The sequence below is a fragment of the Monodelphis domestica genome, chromosome 4 (genome assembly GCF_027887165.1).
Source record: "Monodelphis domestica isolate mMonDom1 chromosome 4, mMonDom1.pri, whole genome shotgun sequence".
Taxonomy (NCBI): Eukaryota; Metazoa; Chordata; class Mammalia; order Didelphimorphia; family Didelphidae; genus Monodelphis; species Monodelphis domestica.
Genome location: NC_077230.1, coordinates 313,528,655 through 313,552,275, shown reverse-complemented (window position 1 = coordinate 313,552,275; position 23,621 = coordinate 313,528,655). Strand labels below are relative to the sequence as shown.

Here is a 23,621-nt window from a genome sequence, read left to right as displayed (position 1 = left end):
GTGCTATAGTGATTAAAGTACCAATCATGCAGATTTCTATCACACAGATATCTACACACACATACACACACAAAAACTTTATTTTATTACTAGAAAAATATAGTAAGATCTAGGTGAGGAACTACCTCTCTCAAGACAATCAGCTCTGCAATTTATAATTCTTGGGAGTTCCTTGGAGTCTTGAAAGCTTAAATAATTTGCTTAGGGTCTTATGACTGGTATGTATCAGAGGAAGAACTGGAATCCTGGTCTTCCTGACTCCAAGACAAACTCCCTACCCTCCACACTATACATTTTGGCATACAAAATTAAGAACAAAATATGAAGGGAATCCTGAAAAAGAAGATGGAAGGATTCTGACATCACACTTACATGATAAAGCAGAAATTATCAAAACTATCTGATAATGGGTGAAAAATAGAAAAATGGAGTAGTGGAATAGGTTTGACAGTAACTTCATTATTTGTAATGGTGAGACGTTAAATAATTTGCCCAAAGTTCCAAAGCCAGCATATACTGAGCAGGAGATTTGACTCCAAGTCTCCAGATACCCAAGGTTTGCACAGCTCTAGCTATTATATCACATTACTTCTCATGTTGCTACCAAAACTATATCCATATTTTAGACATGGAAAAAAGAAGACCATGAAAGCAAGTTTGATGTGTATGCTACTATGTCAAAGAAGCTATGCATATCTTTTAGAATTAGTTTAATTGGCAAAAAATAGATGTCATAATCATAAATACAGTAATTTATAGTTATGGATTTTTTGTTTCATCTTATATACTCATCTTTCTTATTTTCTCTTGTGCTTATGTATATACATCAAATGCCTATAATTCTTATGGAAATTAAAATTAAAATGAAACTATATACAAGTGTTTATTAAAGATCATTCAGGTAAGAGTACTTTCCCCACATCTAGCAGTTAGCCAGTAATAAATGCCCAAATCCAATGGCCATATGAAAATGGATTTTTACAAATATTTAAAAAATAGAAACATGGTTTATTCTATATAAAAATAACAGCAAAAATAATAGTATCATAGATATACTTGACTAGAAGTTGGACCAGGCCCCTTTCTCCATGCAAACATACCTTCTGTAAATGCAACATCACTCTCCTGCCCAAATCCCATTGATCCATCAGACAACCAGAGACTCTTCTTGGAGAGGAGGAACATCTGTGTGTTCAAGCTAAATTCAGCTGCCACAGGGTCACTGACCTAAAACCAGTTACAAAGAGCCTTTAACATGTTCCCTGTGAGCATTGGGAAGATGTCAAAATAAAACACTGTTGTTTTCTCTTCTGCCCAGGAGAATGCACCTTTCAGAATTGTCTATATGTTGTAGACGCCATGATAGTTATCTAGTGTCAGTCATTTACCTGTTGATTTACTATGTTCAAATTATGCCAGGAGCTGTGATTCTGTCTGGCCATTTTGGACCTAGTTGATCAATAAAACAAAGCGATTTCATTGGTGGAGGACACTGGCATGGACCATAAGCCATTTATTGAGGGTCATGATACTGGAAAAGAGACTTGGTCCTGCTTGAATCAATTTTCCACCAAGTGGATTCCTGGGAAACTTAACTGTAGGTACTTGGGGTGAGTGGATAACAACTGTCCTATATATTGGCCTGGGGGGGGTTCACAGAATCTGTGGAACTCCCATGGGCCACTTTTACCTTGGGAATCATGGAGTATGTCTTAAAAGATGACCTAAGAAAATGCTGAGAGAAATCTATGCTTACTTTGTTCTTTTGCTTAAGAAAAGTAAACAGGGATTCATTTCTTAGAGGATGAGTCTTCAAGGAGTTCAGAGAAGCTCAATGACATATTTGTGGAATTTGAACCCAGACTTTCAAAACTATCAGGTGTAGACTCTATCCACTATATCAACTTGCCCCTTACCTCCTATGTATAAGACTCAGGAAAATATTTGACAGATCAAGCTGTCTTTGAGGTTAAAAAAAAAAAGGCAAAAAGATCTTTTCCACTTGTTTGTCTTATGGAATGTATGTGGTTAACTGATTATTAGCTAACACTCAATATTACTCATTGAACCCTATTCACCTCTAAATCTTTTATGCGGAGCAATGTTACATATCTTGGACCAGTATCAAAGTGTGATTTTAAGTTCTTAAACATCAAGACAAAAGCAAAGTAGAGACATATAAGTATTACTTCAAGGAGTTATCCTCAAAGTTGCAGTTTCTACCTAGAAAATTCTACTGAGTCCAGTTCAAGAGAGAGACCTAGCCATTAAGATGTCATTGTTTTCTGTAGTGCTCTCAAGTTTATTTTAAGGAACTGCTACTAGGAGCATCCTATGGATTAAGAAGCAAGGACCACATGATAAATGGAAAAGAAAAACTGAATTCTGAGCCAAAGATCCTGGATTTGAGTTCCTGTTTTACTACTATCTAGCACTGAGTAAATCCTATTACATCTTTGAGTTTTGCTTTCCTTACCTGCAAAATCAGAGACTAGATGATTTCTAAGGATCCCTCCAGCTCAAAATTCTATGAAGTATGCCTGGGAATTTCCTAACAGATTCCTCATACTGGCACCACAGGCAAAAATAAAGCAACAAGTGTTTATTAATTGCTTAGGATGTGACAAGCACTGTGCTAAGTATTGGAAGTACACAAAAAAGGTAAAAAATAAAAATAAAAAAGTCGTCTCAGTTCTCAAGGAACTTACCTTCTAATGGAATAGACAGCACATAAATGTTTAGACACTACTCCATAGGTACAGAATATGTGAATGCAATCTGAAATAGGCATGTATTAGCCACTGTGGGGACCAAATAAAGCCTCCTGCAGAAGGTGATATTTAAGTTGAATCATGAAGGAAACCAGGAAAACAGGAAGAGGTTAAGGGGCAGAGCATCTCGGAATTGGAAACAGCCCATTCAAAGCATGGAGATAAGAGTTGGAGTGTCTTGTTGGAGGAACTCCAAGTAAAACACTGCAGATAGGGGGTAGCACCTATGAAGGAGAGTAAGGTATAATAAGGCTGGAACGGTAAGAAGGGGATAAGAGTTAATACTTTATCTTGGAGGAAATAGGGAGATGCTGAACAGGAGGTTAGAGGAGAAATGGTTAGACCTTCACTTAAGAAAAATTGCCATGAAGTTTAATGGAGAATAAACTGGAGTAGGGAGAGAGGACGTAAGGAAACCAGTTAGAAGACTATTACAGTAGCAAGCTATTGCAGTAGTTCAACTGAAAAGTGATAATAGTCTGAACTAAAGGGAAAACTGTACGAGTGAAGAAAGAGGGAAATATATGCTATATTTGAAGGAAGATTTAGCAGTGGATTGGATTCGTAGGGTGAGGGAGAGGAAAGAATTGAAGATGAAACCAACATTTTAGGCCTGGGTGACTGGAAGAATGGTAGTGCCCTCAACAGTGATAGGAATATTTAGAAATAGAGAAGATTTGGGGGGAAATAATGAACATTTGTGGATTATGTGTACCAGTCATGCCTGGTTTCAATTATTATCTGTCATTCTAACTTGTGTAATAGTTAAAAGAGTGGTCACCAACTTGTAATAATTAATATTAAACTTATGATGCTGTTAGTAGCTTTAACAATTTAATTTAATTTAATTAAAATGGAGATATAATAAAAAGAAGGAAATATAGGAAGGAGGTAGAGAATTGCCTAGCTATAACATGCTGGAATCTGTCTTTAACAAAAGTCACCAATGTCAGTTTGTGTCAAACCAGAATCTGTATCTGAATCTGAGTCTTAGTCTTCTCAGTCCCCACTTATAAGTAGTTTTCTCCACCCACTAGCTCTTCCACATCACCTCCTAGGAACCAATCACAGTTCCTCAATTTGCCTGGCACCACTCCAGGGGGTAGTGCCTGTGGGATCAGTTTCTCCATCTCTGAGAGTGTGTTTGCACCTGCAATCATGGGTAAAGGTTTCAACTTTCTGACTAAAAAAGTCGCTAATTGATTTAAATTTAAAACAAAGGGAAGGGAAGTCCAAATCCCTGATGAATTAAATGAAAACACAAATTCCCTTCTCACACTTCTTTGTTCACAAGTGATTTCTTTTTAGATTCTGTTTATTTTTTAGGCCTTGGCTTATGAGTTTGGGCCAAGTCATTTATATACTCGCTAAGTACCATATTTAACTCATTTCTGACAAGGAAAATATAACTGACTATATGGATACTTTGTCTATGATATGGATTGATGCATATTCAATAATATAAAATTTCATAATCTCTTATCTTAATTTGAATAAAGTTTTATCATTATAACATAGAAGGTATTTAATGTAAACTATAAATTAAATACAAATGGATATAATTTTGTTTATGAATATCATTTTCATTGAAAAATAATGCTAAAATTATTTGTTTTAATGTTAGATACTCAACATGAAAGACATTGGTTAAAGGTGAATTCTATGATAATGAAAACTTTTCAATAAAATAACAAAGAAATAATTCTCTAAGAGTCACCTGCTGGAATCGGATGTCCAGATCAAATGTGATTGGCTCTCTGGGGTTACAAATCACTGGTAAGCTGTATTCCTGATGTGGAGAGGTTGAACAGGCTATCAGTTTCACTGTATAGGTTCCTGAATAGTCCCGGACCTATAAAGGGAAAATGGGAAAATATGGTTTTTCAGCTAAAAAGCTAAGCAAGACTACAGGATGGGTTTTTAGGTTTTGTAGTATCATGAACTATGCTGGAAGGCTGGCAAAGCCAGTGGACCCCTTTATAGAATCATGTTTTAAATGTATCAGATAATATATAATAGCAAAAGGAAACCATTATTTTAAAACACATTTATCAAAAAAGTTTTTTTTTAAGTTTATGGACCTCTAGTTAAAACCCCCTGAATTCCAGCAACTAATGAAAGAAGATTTGATACTTCATCAATTACCGAAAAGTCAGAAACAAAGCTCCATTGCTGGACTGGTTGGTTATATGTTGGTTCACTCCTTATGAGGCGGAGAGAGAAAGTCAAGCCAGGATGATCAGCTGAGATGATCATAGAGCTCATGGAAGATGCTAAATAAAGATATCAATAATGACAACATCAACAATAATATTATAATAGCTTTTATGTATAAAGTACTTCTAAATGAATGTATTTAAATAAAAATACATATATAGTTTGTGTTGCATACAGTTCTCTAGTAGGTAGCAGAGGAGGAAATAAAATCAGAAACATTAATTTGTGTAAGTTAAAATTGGTTGCATATTGCAGAATTGGGACTAGATACCTAATCTTTTTACTTTTTTGTAATTTTTTTTTCACTAGACTATATACTTAATAAGCAATTTAATGTAGTGAAAAGTACATTAGGTTTGAAGTCAGAAGACATAGTTTGAATTCTGACTCTTTTCACCCCTTTAGATCTTAGATTCCTCAAGGAGGGATTTGGATTAGAAAGTCATAAAGGCCCTTCTACTTATAAGTTAGGTCATTGAAATACTTGGAACTCCTTCGGGGCTCTTTTCCAGTGAGTTAGGAGATGTCTACTTTTATAGTTCACAGATGCTATGAGCTGAACTTAATATAACCAGTTACAGTTGAAATAACTTGGCAAGTCTAATTCAAGTACAGAATCTATTTTTAAATTTAAAGACTCATATGAGGACATGTCACAGATTAACTTTAAAACATTTTAGTTTGGTAAATGTTTTTCAATGCATCGTCAACTCTAAGACAATAAAATTATTTTGATTGGTTATTTACTTCTTGTAGTTTGATTTCTTTAAAGATACAGTAAGATGCCCTCATTATCTGAATGGCTAGTTCATTCTTTCTGTTGTTAGAACACAAATTCAGGAAAAGAAAAGGCTAAGGAAAGAATAGGGAGGAAGTTCTTATCCCACTTAGGCCTGGTAGATACATGTATTCTTTGGAATAGTCAGAATTGGTATAATAAAATGAGGAGTTAAATATTTTTTAGGAAAAACCTTAATAAAATTATTTTATATAAATAATCTTTCAGCATTTGGAGAGCATTGTTGTCTCTTTTTATGATTACCTAGTTTAGAACACATACAGCACAATATATATGTATACAACTGCAGATATGATTTTCTAAATAGTATCCATAAAATAGAATAATCAGTTCTTCATCTTGAGGAAGAAATTGAAATTCCATTTTTTTATAATTCTATTTTTTTGTAATACATTTTCCTTTGGTATATCAATCAAATATACCCTTTATAGCTTTCCTTTCCCATTAAAAAATTAAGCGAAACTATTTAGTATAGCCTTTGTTATTAAAAGTACATATAACTTCCCACCTAAAAATATATTACTATTTTTAATAGAAAACAAGTTTTGGGTCAGCTGGGTAGAATAGTAGATAGAGGACCAGGCCTAAAGTTGGGGGGACATGCTGCAAAATGGCATGCTGATTATTAATTTTTTAAAAATGAATTATGTCTTAATTCCTTTGATAATTTTTAGTTCCTGGATGAATTAAATATAAAAGGTATCTTTGAAAAATTAAAAAAATTCAAATCTGACCTCAGACATTTCCTAGATGTGTGACCTTGGGCACATCACTTAACAGTAATTGCATAGCTCTTGCTGCTCTTCTGTCTTAGAATTGATACTAAGACAGAAGATAAGAGTTTTCAAAAAATAAAGGAAACTTCTTTGATCTTAGTCATTTGGAGCCCATGCTAGTCATCTAATTTATTGGATTTTGCAGCCATTAAATATGATGTCTTGATTCATATCATTTTAATTATTGTATATTTTGTTCTTTAGGCTCTAGTTTTCATTAAGATTTAATTCCATTCAAGTCAATTCAATAAATGTATTAGTACTTACTGTATACAGAACCAAATGTTAGGTATTGAGGAGATATAACTATTATAATGCTTAATAGTACAAACAGAATATATGGTTATTTTTCATTGTTTCCATATAAGAAAAATTATTAATAATAAAAATAGTACTTATAGCAACTTTGTACTTGCCCTACAATTCCAAAGAAATAAATAAAAGCAAAGGAGGTATCTACTTATACAGCAGGTAGATGGCATAGTAGATAAGCCTGGAGTCAGGAAAACCTGAGTTCAAATCCAGCTCTAGGCAATGAATGTGTGACCCTGGGCAAATCATTTCATTTGTTTGCCTCAGTTTCCTCTGCTATAAAATGGCACAACAATACTCCTAAAGAGTTGTTGTAAAAATCAAATTAAATATTTGTAAAGCACTTAACACAGTGCCTAGCACATCGTAGGCACTTGATAAGTGTTTATTCCCTTCCCTTTTCCTCCCATAATAAATAGAGAACAGACTTCAAAGTGTGTTTCAAAATGTTGTGGGGGCAGTTGCCTTGGATCAAGAACTTGAGGCAATGTCCCACATTTTCTTTGTAAATCCTGGGGGGAAGGGAGCATTTGTCTTGGGTCAATGGCTTGAGACAGTGCCTCCCCCCCCCCCCCCCCCCCGCCCCCATTTCTCTCTCTCAATAAAGCATTCTATTTCAAGTAAAAAAAAAATGCCGTGGCCAGGGGAACTACATCCCCCAGCATGTCTACTTCCTGGCACGGGTTTGGTCTTGAATTAAACCAATCCTGTACTAGGGAGAGGGCCACGCCCCCACTTCTGGGCACAGGATTGGTCTATATAAGGACCAATCTTGCGCCTGGGAGGTACCTTTGAATTTGGTAAAATGGGAGGGGGGCTCTAGTTAATTTCAGCTAGGGAACTCTGGTGTTTTTTTTTTCTTTTAATAAAGTTTTTTAAAAAGATCAGAGAGTCAGATAGTTTTTTTTTTTTTCAGTTCTCTCAAAAGACAGGAAGACCCGTGTTCAAGTCCTATTTCTGATATATGGGTGACTGTAAGCTACCTCTGAGAGTGCTAGGTGACCCAAAGACAGACAGAGAATGTATTGACTTGGATGGGTAGGAGTTTCCTCATTTGGGAGTTTCCTGTGCCAACAAAATCATAGGTCTGGTCCCTACCTCCAGATAAAAGCAAAACATTATGGATCATATCAGAAGTTCTGAAATGTTTTTGTTCATTGTCCAGTATTATTTTTGCCTAAAAGAAATCATGGCACATTTGAGTTGGCAACACTACCTCAAATTGGAAGAATCAGGAAAATTGGGTGCTTATATATTCACAAAATTGAAAGTTTAAATTTCATACAATTAGTGGGAGATGGGCTCAGCCTCATGATACTGCAATGATAAATGCTACAGAACTTGTCATGGGTAATGGGCCATCGCATGACCTTTGAGAACAATTGAATTATAGGAATATAATCCAAGATATCAGTGAACAACACTTAGGGAAAATGGACCACATAATGCATTTTTAAACTAGCATTTCTGTCAGTGGTCAAATGCACTGGAAAAATTAAAAACAGAAGAAACTAAAGCTTATCTTGTTGGGAGATACTAGGGACAGTAAAACAAAATCTTACCAGGATGGGACAACACAAACAAACCGTGGAATCGAGCTTCTGTCTTAAAGTTTACCACCAAACGTCCTTCCTCACTGATGCGCATGCTGGTTGGATAAAGGGAACCTACCAGAGAAGAGACAAGTAGCAGGGGAAAATATAAAGGGAAAAAATCCAACTTGGAATTTTTAAGAACAATACTTTAGGTTTTAAAAAATTATTCCATGTAGTAAAATATTCTTGGTGTTTTCATCAGAGAAATTGGAGCAGAATTCTAAAGGCATGTGTTAATAGCAATAGCATTTGGCTTCCTCCCTATCCCTGAGGTAAAAGAAGATGTCTAGGAATGAGAAGAAATAAAATTGGTGAAAGTGGATTAAGTCATTGCAAACTTTGCAAGCCAAGCAGAACGGCTAGGAGTCTTATGCCTTATGAAAGCTCTTCCTAAGCTTTAGCCTACAGAAATGAAGTTGGCAGCTGAAAACCATGATAAACTTGTCAGAATTAGGGAGTTTTGTAGGTCAAGGCTTTAAAGCTGCCCACATTCTGCAGATTTTACTAAAATTCACAGGCTTGCAGAAAAAGTATAGGACCATTCCAGGAAATCTAGCCAATTTGACAGGTGTTGGCTCTAGGTACAAGAAGGATGTGTGATGGACTGGTGCTGGGAAACAGAGGTACAAAACCACATTGAGGAGTCACAATAAAATTTTTAACAAAAGAGAGGGGAAAGCATATTGAGGATGATCTGTGGTGATTTTTTTCAATAATATCATGACATTTTACACATCTCTTAACAAAACTATAATCCAGTTAAGACCACGAGTTTATACTTGAAATGTTCCGCCAAGTCTTCTTTCTTTTCCTTGATTTTCTTCTAAAGGTTGTTATGGGCATTGTGCCACAGCTGGGTATGTAACTAGGATAACACTGTATTTCTGAAAGTAAACAGTACCATGTCTGATTAATGGGACTAATTAATTGCATATTTCTGGATTTTGAGTCATGATTCTGGAATGGGGAATGGATCTAAGGTCATGAAATAATACCCAGAAAGTTCTTTGCAAACCTGAACATGTTATAGAAAGATCGTTGCCTAGGAAAAGTGAAAACATGTGAAGCTTATTCCTAGACTGATATACTCATCATCATCATTCTCTAGCATTTAGAGTAATAATCATCTAAATCACAGTATGTGTATATTTCTATTGTGTGCTTGTTTTCAGAAATAAAAATAAACAGTTGTATAACCCAGTGGAATTGAGTGTTGGCTCTGGGAGAGGGGGAGGAAAGAGGGGAGGGAAAGAAAAATAATTGTGTAAACATGGAAAAATATTTAAACATAAAAATAAATAAAAAATTTAAAAAAGAAATAAAAGTCTATGTAACTTTTTGGATGAGGTATCACTTATCAGAAGTAGCTCTTCCTTTTCAAGAACTGGAACTGGTTCTTAAGTTGTCCTCACTGAGTCATGGGGTTGTTTCTTGTGTTGTCCAATATGCAAATTATTTTATTTGGCAGAATGTTTTCCCAGATATATTATAAGATTTTGATTTGTAATATTTGAGTCATAAATTATACAATTTTCAATGTACTTAAATTATGAGAGTGAAGTTAAATGTTTTTTCCCATTAAAATGATTGTATTTAAAAAAATAATTGAATGTATTAAAATTTGTTTCCAATCTTTCAGGAACTTAGTACAGGGGGGGAAATCCTTAGGTGATATTTCTCTAGTGTCCATGGACCAAAAAGTCTTAGGATAGATTTCAGAGGGTCTGTGAACTTGGATGGTAAAATATACATATCTATCTATCTATCTATCTATCTATCTATCTATCTATCTATCTATCATCTATCCATCTATCTATCTATATCTATCTTTATTTTCATTAACCTCTAATGATAATTGATCATTTTCTCCAATTATTTAAAAACATTATTTTGAGAAGGTATCTGTAGGCTCTACCAGACTGTCAAAGGCATGCTTTTTCACATGTATGTCTGTGAATATTAAACAAAACAAATCTCCATTTATAAATATTGACTAGAAGTAATTTAAAGCCATTGAAATCCCACCACCTACCTTGGAGCTCTGCTTCGGGTGGACTGCCAATTCCATCATTCCACAAGATGGCAGTGTCATACACGAAAGTCAGGCGAAGCTCAGACTTCAGGTCAAAATGCTGCCAGCCTCCTACCCCAACGGGGGAGTGGAAAACATAGGACACATAGAGTGGAACACGCAGTGTGACATAGGATTGCACTAGATTCAGCACCTAAAGAGGAATCACAGAATTGTATTCAGCAATTGTATTCAAACACAAGCACTACTGAATCTCAATAATACACAATAACAACAACAAAACTGTACTTTGGGCATAGGCCAATTTCCTTCAGACAGTGACATCTTCCCTTTTTATTTTATTGAATATTATTGGTTAGAGGAATCACTGAAGTTGCAAATTTTTTTTTTATATTTTTGTTCTATACCATTCAGTTCTAGGTCAGTTAATATATATATATATATATATATATATATATATATAATAGACCTGCCTTCAAATGGAGCAAATAATTTTTTGTTTGTAATCACTTTGAGTTTACAACAATACAAATCTAACAAACCATTGTTTGAACCAACCTCTTTCTCCCAGCTGCCCACCCCAATTTTTTAAAAATCTGGGCTATGTGGTAGACAATGAACAGAGAAGGAAATATTTGGTATCTGATATGCCTATTTCACTGAGGTACTAAAAGCATAATTGAGAAAACTAAAGAAAACTAAAAAACTTGTGTGTGTGTGTGTGTGTGTGTCCACCTGAGAGAGACAGAGACACAAAGAGACGAGAGACACACACACACACACACACAGATAGAGAGAGAGAGAGAGACATAGAGAGAGAGAGAGAGAGACATAGAGACACACAAAAAGAATCATCTTATACTTAAAGCTTCCATTATACAATGTCATAGGTTATAGATTACAATAAGCCTTAGAGATCAACTCCTGCTTATCCAAATCCTCATTTTATAGTGCAGTAGCCTAGAACTTATAGAAATGAAAAGATTTGCTTCTAGTTACAAAGCTAATAAATATCAGGACCAAGATTCACACCCAACACTTGTGATAACAAAAGTTTTTTTTTCTTCAACAAAACACCACCATCTCAGGCAAGACCTTTAGTACCACAGGACCAAGATGCTTTGTTAAATAACACTAAGTTCAATGTGAGTTTTTTTTCTTTTTTAAAAAAATCTTATTTTATTGCTTCTTTATTTAATAGTATTGTAATTTTAAACCATGCATTCGTGTATGTATAAGAGTGTCTATGCCTCTTCCCCTGTAAACCATCTCTTATGACAAGTTTTTTTAAAGAAGGAAAGTAGTTAAAAAAACAAACAAGCAATTAAATGCCACATATCATAATAGCAACCTGTAGTCCTCTCTCTCTGCAAAGATGAGGGGAGGGGGCAAATTTTCCTAACCTCTTTCCTGGGGTTCAGCTAGGTGTTTTTATTTACAATGTTCATTTTCCTTCCTTCCTTCCTTCCTTCCTTCCTTCCTTCCTTCCTTCCTTCCTTCCTTCCTTCCTTCCTTCCTTCCTTCCTTCCTTCCTTCCTTCCTTCCTTCCTTCCTTCCTTCCTTCCTTCCTTCCTTCCTTCCCTCCCCCCCCTTTATCTCTCCTTCCTTCCCCTTCTACTCCCTGTTAATAGAGGACTGAGAGTCAGGAGTCAGGAGATGAAGGTTTAATTTCTTATTTTACTCACCATTTGTTTAATTTAAAATTACAACAAAATAATTTAATTTTCCTCTCCCTCAGTTACACTGTACATTAACTTGATCACAATGCAGATGTCCAGAATAATGTCTTGGAGTGGCCTATACAGTCTTTACGCTTCTCCCACATTTACTTCATTTCTTATCACTTCCAGAGATTAAATAATAGGAACTGAGGAGAATTGTCTTAATACTTTATAGTATGGTTTATTTTGACATTCTTCAACACTTAGGATGAACAACAAAGAAGGTGCCACAAAGCATATAAAAAAAGCAAATAATCAGACACTGAAAACATTTCCTATTTGAATGATTCTGAAAGGTATTAAAGAATTGCTAAGTGTGAAAGAGAACTCTCCTTTGTAGCTCATTAACCTTATGATACATAAAATGGAGAAAATAAAGGAAGAATAGTATGGTTTAATAGAAATAATACTAAATTCAGGATCATAAAAGCTGAATTTGGGTCCTACCTTCATTTCTGAGACTTTGAGAAAGTTATTGAATATTTATTAATTTATTCCATAAGTATTTCTAATGTGATTGTTATAGAAAATCAATGTGTTACACAAAGGAGATACAAAAATCAGTTCCTGTCCTTAAAGAGCTTACATTCTATTTGAGGACATATTTAAAAAGATAAATAAGTAGAAAATAAATATATTATTAATTAATATTTAATGTCTTTCTAGAAATGTTAGCTATAGCAATAAGAAAAGAAAAAGAAGTTGATGGTATCAGAATGGGCAATGAGGTAATAAAACTGTTTTTGTAGTTGATATGATGATATATTGAATCATAGACATCCAACTAAAAATTAATGAAAACTATTAATACTTTTACCACAATTGCAGAATATTAAATAAACCCACACAAATCATCATCATTTCTATATGTCACTAACAATGTTTTGCAGGAAGGATTAGTAAGAGATAACCCATATAAATTATCCATTGATAGACTAAAATACCCAGGAGTATAACTTCCAAAACAAATCCAGAAACTATATGAGCATAATTATAAAATATTTTTATACATATAAAGTCAGGCTTAAATAATTGGAGAAATATTAATTGCTCATGGGTAGGCACAGGCAATATAATTAAAATGACAATCCATTCCAGCTAAATTTACAAAAATTATTTTATTAAACTGGAAAAAATAAAAACAAAATTCATTTCTAAAAACAAAAGGTCAAGAATATTGAAGGAAGTAATGAAAAAATGGTAAGGAAGTAGGTCTAGAAACACTAGATTTCAGATTATATTATAAAGTAGTAATTATCAAAACTGGTACTGGCTAAGAAATACAAATGTAGACACGTGGAACAGAATAGACATATAACAAACAGTAACAAAAGATTATGATAACTTTGTGTTTGACAAGGATAAAGTTCCAAGTTTTTGGAATAAGAATTCACTAATTGGTAAAAAATATTGGGAAAACTAGAAAGCAACTTGGTAGAAACTAGATATCAACTGATGTCTTATACCATTTACCAAGATAGGATCAAAATGGATACATAATCTAGGTATAAAGGGAGATATTATAAACCATTTAGAAGAATAGAATATATTTCCTATCAGATTTATGGATAGGTGAATTTGTGAATAGACAAAAATAGAAACCATTATGAAATATAAAATGGATAATTTTAAATATCTTAAATTGAAGATTTTTATATAAATAAAACCAATGTAACCAAAATTAGAAGGAAAGCAACGTTAAGAAAAATTTTTGTGAACAGTTTCTCTGATAGAAGTTCTAATATGTAAAATATATTGAGAACTTTTTTCAAATATATGAGTATGAGTCATTTCCAAATTGATAAATGGTCAAAAGATATGAACAGACAGTTTTTGGTTGAAGAAATTAAAGCTATACATAATTACAAGGGAAATTGCTCTGCCATCACTGATTAAAGAAATAAATGCAAATCAAAACAACTCTGAGATATCATCCCATATCTATCAGGTTGACTAAAATGAAAAAAGGACAACATGACAAATGTTAGAAGGGATGTGGGAAAATAGGGAAACTAATACATTGTTGGTGGAATTGGGAACTTATCCAACTGTTTTGGAGCGCAATCTGGAATTATACTCAAAGAATTATAGAACTGCATACCTTTTGACTGAAGAATACTACCCTTAGGTTAGATTTAGCATGTTAATTTCAATTGCTAATCTAAATTTCTAAATTACTAGAATATAAATTACTCTTTAGTTTAATTTCATCAGGCAATCAAGGAAAAAGGAGAAGAAACTATATGTTCATTTTGTGGTGGCAAAGAACTGAAAACTGAGGAGATGTCCATCAGATGGGGTATGGCTGAAATAAGTTGTGGCATATAATTGTAATGGAATAAGCAAGGTGATACCAAAAAACCTGGAAATTTTTATGAAGTGATGCAAAATGAAGTAAGCAGAACAAGGAGAACACTATACACAGTAAAAACAATAATATATGATAATCAACTATGAATTACAACTATTTTCAATTAGGCAAGAATCTAGGAAAACTCCAAAGGACTTATGATAAAAAAAATATCTATTGCCATAGAAGGAACAGAATCTGAATATGATTGAAACATTCTATTCTTAATTTTCTTCATGAATTTTTCTCTAGTGTAAGCAATAGGTAGTTTGTTCCACAACGTGACAAAAAGGGAAATATGTATTGTATGACATAATGTCATAATTATGGGAATTAGGGGAAAATGAGGTAGATTTTTGGATATAGCTAATGTTAATATGAGAATCTGTTTCTCTTGGATGATCATATTTATTATAATTTATTCCATATTTATAGCAAATTAAATGCATATATTACATATTATATGTTTATTTAAAAATAAAAACAAATCTCTACATGTAAAGAAAAAAAATCCAGAAGGAAGAGAACACTAACAGAAGTATCAGAAAATGAATGCTAAATTTGGGGAACAGGAAACATTATTATATTTTCTGGTTCCAATAAATGTGTATAAATCCTGTCTTATTTCCTTATGGTTGCTGAGTAGATAAAATTAAACAACAGAAAAATGAAACTGTTATGCAGATTAAAGTGGTTATTGCTTCAATCTGTCTATTTCACCAGAATAACTAGAAAATAATTTATGTAAAATGCTTACTAAATATAACAGTAAATAAAAATATGTAATATTTGTTACCAGAGGAGTCATTAAAATTAAATCTTTACGGCTTAGACATAGAACAGAAAATCAGCTCAAAAAAGAAACAATGCAAGGAAGTTGCAACTGAGACTGTAGCAACTCTACTTGACATAGCAGGAACTTAAATATTGATTGATTAATTGATTGAATTACCAATGAACTTCTTAAATGGACAAGATAATGAATTCTTCTCCTCCTCTCGTTTTCTATGCTGAGGCCTAATACCAAGAAAAGTTCCCAGCTATTCATATTTTACTTAGTTTAATGACTTGTGTATACAGCAGACAGATTGAACAAGCTCTATGATAGCAGTAGCTATGCCAAAAGATAATAAATGAAATAAGAAAATAAAAGGATATCATAGCTAAATGGTAGCATGGATCAGAAGTTCCCCATGCAAGGGATTCCATGTGAACTGGAACAACCTCCAGGAAGTGATGCAGAGTAAGAGGAGCAGAACCAGGAAAACATTGTACACAGAGACTAATACACTGTGGTATAATCGAACGTAATGGACTTCTCCATTAGTAGCAATGCAATGATCCTGAACAACCTGGAGGGATCTGTGAGAAAGAACACTATCCACATTCAGAGGAAAAACTGTGGGAGTAGAAACAGAAGAGAAACAACTGCTTGACTACATGGGTTGAGGGGATATGGTTGGGGATGTAGACTCTAAATGAACATCCAAGTGCAAATGTCTACAACATGGAAATAGATTCTGATCAAGGACACATGTAATGTCCAGTGGAATTGCGTGTCGGCTTTGGGAAGGGGTAAGGGTAGGGGAGGGAAAGAATATGATTCTTGTAACCAAGGAAATATGTTCTAAATTGACTAATTAAAAATTTCAAAACAAAACACATTACCCATGCAGCAGTGAATAAAAAAGTTACAGGCTAGTTTTATCATTTGCCCAAAGGAAACAAGAAACACTCTTCCATTGGTATTCCTGGTGCAGAAGAAAATATCACCATGATGATAAATGAAATTTATGCCTCAATATCTGTTGCAATGGATGAAGTAAACAAAATTCTATGAAGAACTTAGTATTATCCTATAATTAAATCAATACATTGATATTTAGAGCTTTTCCCTCCTGGCTTTGTTTTTAACTCTCTGGATTTTCCTCCAGTTCTTAGTTACTATGTCTCTTTGGAATATCCTTGGGCTAAGCTAGTCCATTTTCCAATGGTGAATTCCTTCTAATGCATTCATTTTGGGGACTTTGACACAGGATCCCCAATCAGTACCTTGGTGCTGACTCCCTTCTTTTCATCTTCCTTTTGTGCATTGACTTTCCCAATTAGAATGTAAGCTCCTTAAGGGCTGGAAATATCTTCCTTTTTATTTGTATTTGTATCACCAGTGCTTAATACAGGTTCTGGAACAGTAAATGCTTATAAATCCTTATTGCATTCCCTTCAAAATGAAAGTGGGTAATAATGATTCACATTTACACAGCACTTGGATCTTTGTAGGACATTTTTCTTAAAATAATCCCCCAAATTAAATAGTTTGTGTTATCTCCTTTCTACACATTAGAAAACTGAGACTAAGATTATATTCGAGTATCATCATACTAAAAATCACTCATAATCATATAGTTATTAAGCAATAAATCAAGCAAAAAGTATTTAATAAATGACTACTGTTGTTCTAGGAACTAAAAGGGAAAAATTGGACAATCCCTACTCTCAAGGAATTTGCATTCTAGCATACATTACATCAGTGTTCTATAAGACAAAGCATCTGAGGCAGAATTTGAACTCAGATATCTCCTGATTCTAAGTCTAGTTTTCTTTCTTTTGTACCATCCTAATTCAACTCGTGGAAAAATCATGAAAACTGATAGAAAACTTGAGGTCCAGAAAGGAAAAAGTAAAGAGTTTGTAGAGTCATCATAATTAGATATGATAAGATAGGAAAGTGGACAATATGGCAAGTACTGAACAGAATCGCATAAAAATGAAATTGAAAATATACATTTTCCTTAATAAAAACCAAGATCACTCATAACAGGTATCCTAACTCCTTCCCCCCCTCTCCCCAAAAAGAAAAGGAAGTGAAGAAATAAAGTGAAATAGAGTATGTCTTCATCTATATTCAGACTCTATCAGTTCTTTCTCTGGAAAGTGGATGGCATTTTTCATCATCAGTCCTTGAGGATTATCTTGGATCACTATATTGCTAAGAATAACTAGGTAATTCACAAATATCTTGTTTCTGCTTACTTCACTTTGCATGAGTTCATGGAGATCTTTCCAGGAATACTCCTTTAAAAATCCTTTCACCTTGTAGAATTATAATTAAGTTTTGTGGAATTAGTTTTTTCTTGGTTGTAAGCTACATCTTATGCCTTTGGGAGTATTATATTTTAAGATCTCTCATTTAAAGTAGAAGTTACAAGGTCTTGTATAATCCTGACTTTTGCTCCTTGGACTTTTCCTTTTGAAGCTTCTTTCAGGGGGTAATAGGTATGTCCTATTTTTACTTTGGTCTCTGGTTTAATAGATCTGGGCATTTATTTATGATTTCTTTAAATATTGTGTCCAGGCTTTTTTAAATCATAGATTTAAGGGAATCCAGTGATTCTTAAATTATTTCTCCTTGAGCTGTTTTCTAAGTCAGTTATTTTTATATCAGAAATCTTACCTTTTTTTCTTATTTTGCTAATCATTTGATTTTGTTCTAATATTTCTTGTTATTTCATGGAGGCAGGAGTTCCCCCCACCCCAGCTTCCAGAGTGTACATTACTTGAGCAAGGTTTATCACTTTCTCTTGCAAGCTACATCTTCTCCTTCCAATTATTTCCTCAATAGCTTTTCTTTTTTTCTTTCCTTTTCCTCTTGCTCTTGTTTCTTGTAGATATTAATGTAATCCTTATGAAAAATCCATTTTTCTATTGAAATTCTACTTGTATTTACTATATTGTTATTCTACTTTTTAGGTAGATCTCTAAATTTGCAATGTTTTCTTTTTTTATAATTTAGTATTTTTTTGATGTTTAGAATACTGAATCTTCCAGGCTCTCTCAAGCATCTTAAAAATGTAAGGAGTAGCTTTGGAGGATGTTTTATATGATTCTTCTGTTTGTATAACATCTGTGTTATAAATAAGATGATCAGAATTTTTGTGGATGGATGAAGAGACATCCTTTTCAGACCAAAGCTACAGATGATCTTTTTGAATGATGAAGAAATAAGTTGGTCAAATGAAAAAGCTTTAAAAATAAATTTTCATGATGATACATTTCAGTTGGTGCTAAGATGGAGTTATTTTTGGCAAGATACTGAAATTCCTACATAGTACACAAAATTGTACTAGCCATATATAATGCTGATAGTTGAAGTTATAGTTATATTATTAAATTTCTTTCCAACTTTGTACCAAAAGGAGCATCTCTGAGAAGTATTTCATTCTCCATTCTGGTGGTCTTCTATAAATAGATATTCATAATATTATCATTATGGGTGCCAGCATATATTTCTCAAAGCATTTTTAGTGGTTTCATCATCTGTCATTTATAGTGTTGTGTATCAGAAGTCTCTTGGGGAGAACATTTGCCCTTGTCAACTTTCACCCCATGGGGCAGGATAGTTGGTAGAGAATAAGAACTTTGATGATGAGAGAGGGAGAGGAAGGACTGGCTCTCAGTTAATGTTGGTCAGGAGAATAAAATACACACACACACACACACACACATACTTGAAGAATTAAATAGGGGCAGCTAGGGTACACAATGACAGGGGGATCCAGACTCAGATACGTCCTCATTGTGTGACTCTGGACAAATCACTTAACCCCATTTGGCTAGTCTTACTGCTCTTCTGCCTTAGAATTGACACCTAGTATAGATTCTAAGACAGAAGATACTTGTTTTAGAGAAAAAATAATGAAACAGAGGAAAAAATAACCAATGAAGTCTAGATTTAACTTGAGCAAGGATCTGTACTTCTTTACCAGGAATAAGCCATCTCTGCCTTTTACATAAAATCCTTGCTTAGGAAATTAGTATCTTACATGGTAGGATTACCTTCAAACTGACATTGCCCAGGGATAACTATCAGGGATATAAAACTTAAGAAGTGTAAATGCAATGTGAATCACTGAGGAGGATCATGATAGGATCATCAATTTGGAGCTACAGAGGACCTCAGTTGTCTCCTAATTTTGCTCTTTCATTTTACAGATCAGGAAACTGAGACCCGTAACAATTATTTGTCTTGGGTCACACTCCACAATTTTTTTTTAAATTCCAAAAGTAAAACCTTATTGTATAAATAAAATGTTAGGACTCCCTACCATATTCAGAAATTCTGTTGTCACAACATATCAGCGTAGTAACAGATCTCATTAGAGCTATTATAGACCTTGGAAGTCATCGAGTCCAGCCTCCTTAATTTCACATGTGAGGAAATAGAGGCCTCCTGAGAATAATCATTCAATAAGCATTTATTAAACTAAAAAATGTACAAGAGCTCTTTGCTAAGTGCTAGAGTGTTATGAAAAGGGGAAAAACATGGTCTCTGCCCTCAAGGAGCTCACACACTAATCAGGGTAGGTCCATGTAAGATATGTACAATGTAAGTAGAAGGCAATCTCATAGGGAAGGCATGAGCATTGAGAAGGGGGCTGGAAAGGTTTCCTGGGAAGGATAAGAATTTAGGTGAGTTTTAGCAGCTGAAGTGAGAAGGTAGAGTATCTAAGTGTGGGGAATAGTTAGTGAAAAAGCAGTCTCCAGATCATGTTAAAAATGCTACTAATATGAAATAAAATAAACACTAAACATTGATGGGGCAACTGGGTGGCACAATGGATAGAGAGCCAGGCCTGGAGTCAGGAGGACCTGGGTTCAAATTTGACAATAGACAAGTCATTTAACCCTCTTTGTCTAACTAGCCCTTGCCCTTCTGTCTTTGAATTGTTATTAGAATAGAAATTAAGGTTTTACTTAAAAATTTAACATTTATATAGCATTTACTATGTTCCAAATTTTATATTAATATAGAATATATAAATAATGTAATTTATATTATTAATCAAACAAATCCTATATTTATACATTATAATTATTTCATAATAATTATATTATATTTATATTTTGCATTATTAATATAAATAAATTTATTATCATTATTATATCATTGAATTATCCCAATAATCCTGGTAGGTAGGTGCTATTACTTCCCCCATTTTATAATAGAGGAAACTAAGGTAAATAGATTAAGTGACTTGCCTAGTGTCACATAGCTAGTAAATGTATGAGGACATATTTAAAATCAGATGTTCCTGCCTCAAGGACCAGTGCTTTATCTACTGAGCCACACAGACTTCCTCAAGTGTCAAGTGGCTCAAATAGCAAGAAGTCAACATTGTGAGATCAGAGTCAGAGAAAGGGAGTTCAAGAGTAAAAAAACAAAACCAAAAATTGGAAATGGAGGAGAGGACTAGATGATGAAAGTCTGTGAATGCCAAACAGAGCATTGTCCAAAATCATGTAGCTTGCATGCATCAGAAGCAGAATTAAAGATGCAGGTTTGACTCACATCAAAATCTTATCACATACTCAGACACTTCCCAGCTGTGTGACCCTGGGCAAGTCATTTATCCCCCATTGCCTAGCCCTTCTTGGAGCCAATATACAGTATTGACTCCAAGAAGGAAGGTAAGGGTTTAAAAAAAATTCTTATCACATAGCATCACAACTGAAATAACACACTGGATGTTATGACTTAATGAGCTAATGGGATACTGGGTTAACTGGACCATAAAATAATCCTCCTTAAAAGATCATTGGTAAAGTTTTTCTTGGAGGATGTACCAGTTTGGGGGGTCCTCTGACCCTCAGAGAAGGATAAGGGAAAGGCTCCAGGCTGTAATTTCATGAGTATAAGGAATAATAAGCAAACCTCTCTACCAATGTAGGTCAACAGCTTTTCTGTAACTTAGAGCTTTAAAAAGTTGCCTAAACCAGAGACGCCAAACTTGCTGCCTGTGGAGGGAAGGTCTCTGTCTTTTTATTTCCTCTTTTTTATTTTTTATTTTTTTATTTTTATTTCCTTTTTATTTATCTCTGTCTTTTTATTTATCTCTGTCTTTTATTTATCTCTGTCTTTTATTTATCTCTGTCTTTTTATTTCCAATGCCTGACATCGTCCTTGAATTGTCCTTATTAAATGCTTGGTGAATCTAGAAGCTCCAATACTTTCAAGGAGAGGACTGGCAATATCCAAATCTGCCTCATTTTCCTCTTCTGTACTTTGACATGAAATGTGTTTCTTTACCACACTGGCCCTCACTGTCTTCTTCAGACTGGTCTCTGAAGCCCAGGAACAAACTAAATGAATGATTCAGGGTTGAGTCTGCACTGAGAAGGAAGTCTTCTATAAGAGTAGGGATCAAATCGATCTGCATGAAATTTAAAAGGGAGGGTCAGGGAAGGGAAAGGAGTGGGTGTCATGGTCATGGGTGGTGGTGGTGGCTTGTTAAGGAAGATTGATTGATTTTTTTTTTATACGGTACGCCATCTTGGATTGTGGAGAATACAGACACTGATTCCACCCATTGGGACCTTAAAATGTGAAGATAAAACGAGAATAAATTACTGCTGCAGTATTCCTGCATAGTCAGTTCTATATACTGCACTTGCTGCATCATCTAGTGCCTCTGTATTATACATATGAGTTTCTTGGTTTTGAAGTACTAGCTAGGAAACATGGATGAATTAGTTCTTAGAAACTGGAAGCACGCCCTCTGAAATATATTTAGTTTCCTTTTTGAGGAGATATGGAATCTTCTACAAACTAGAGAACATTTTGAGAAATCTTTAGATTTTTTTCTCTGTAAGATAGGATTTCTCAGATCATTTACCCAAGAGTTCCTTTTTGTTTAATTCTACTTTAGAGCTTCATTATATTGATAATTGAGCCAGCAACCTAATAGTTGTTAAATACTTTGCATGTGCCAGGAAAGCAAAAGCAAATGTTCCCATCCTTCAGGAACTCAGATTCTAAAAGAAGAAACAATATGGAAATAACTAGGTACATACAAAACATAAACAAAGTCGATGGACATTTTTCCAAAAGGAAGGCACTGGCAATGGAGAGGAGGGCCTGGGAAAATCCTTTGGCAGAAGGTGGGATTTGATGAAAAAAGTTAGACAAGCTAAGAAGTGGGAGAGCTTGAAAATACTAGATGCCTTTTCTCTTTGCCCTGAAATGATTGGGAATGGTAATTCATTAAGTGGCACTCATACATAAGAAAGCCATGAGATGAGAAGGTATGGAGGGGTTGTGTTCTACAGGCACTGCTTCATGTCTAGCAGTTAGGAGGTCTAGATTCTAAGCTATTCTGGGCTGTGTGGCTTCAGGCAATTCACTTAGTCACTCTGTGCTTTAAATTTCTCAACTGTTAAATACTCCATCAAGTATTGTGAGGATAAAATCTGATAATTTATGTGATATTTAATACTTGAATAGCTTTGGGCAAGTTGCTTCATTTCTTTGAGACACAATTTCTTCCTTTGTAAAATGGGAGGATTGAGTTACCTATGTGGTCTTGACCACATCAAATAGCATCTTTGACTCAGTTTCCTAATCTTTAAAATGAAAGAATTAGACTAAATGAGCTCCAATAGTCCCCTTTAGCTGTAATTAAATGATAGCACTTTGATCACTAAAGAACATGACATAATACCCAGTTTCTGCATATTATTATCCTTTTAGAATGTGAGCTCCTTGAGGACAAGGACAGGGTTTTTTGTGCCTTTCTTTATATTCCCAGAGTTTAGCATGGTACCTGGCACATAGTAAGTGTTTCATAAATGCTTTATAATTATGGGGTTAGTGAATAGGAGAACTGGGAGAAGAATAGTTTTTCTAATTTCATTGTTGTTGAAAAATAAAATATGAAAAATTTTCTCCAAACACACTGAGAGACATTTTTTGGGGATAGGTGGGTGGGGAGGGTGCAGCTTTACTAAAAGAAAAACTCAAACCTTGATTTTTGGAAACTAAGAAACTCAATGTTCTCAGTGAAAGAATGCAAAGCTTGTACTAAGCATTACTGAATTAATAGCTTCAAAAGTTCTTTTATAAATGGTGACAGCTTGTACCCATGGAACTAAGATGCCTAATTTCTGCACATAAAGAAAGTACTGGCTTACCAGATTGAACTTTTATTCCTACAGATGGATTTACATGGTTTTGAGTGATGAGGAAGAATTACGGGATTCTTTTGTGTGAAT

At 34.2% G+C, this 23,621-nt stretch overlaps 1 protein-coding gene across 1 annotated transcript in view; it reads right to left on the bottom strand.

Moving 5' to 3' along the window:
• Window positions 1-23,621, bottom strand: part of FREM2 (FRAS1 related extracellular matrix 2) — a 207,239-nt gene that overhangs the window by 10,332 nt on the left and 173,286 nt on the right. Inside the window, exons 17-21 of the mRNA XM_007495371.3 lie at window positions 10,503-10,695; window positions 8,438-8,542; window positions 4,917-5,044; window positions 4,489-4,623; window positions 1,101-1,227 (exon numbers count right to left, since the gene is read on the bottom strand). Coding sequence (XP_007495433.2) covers window positions 1,101-1,227; window positions 4,489-4,623; window positions 4,917-5,044; window positions 8,438-8,542; window positions 10,503-10,695 — 688 coding nt within the window. The remainder of the gene's footprint in view (window positions 1-1,100; window positions 1,228-4,488; window positions 4,624-4,916; window positions 5,045-8,437; window positions 8,543-10,502; window positions 10,696-23,621) is intronic.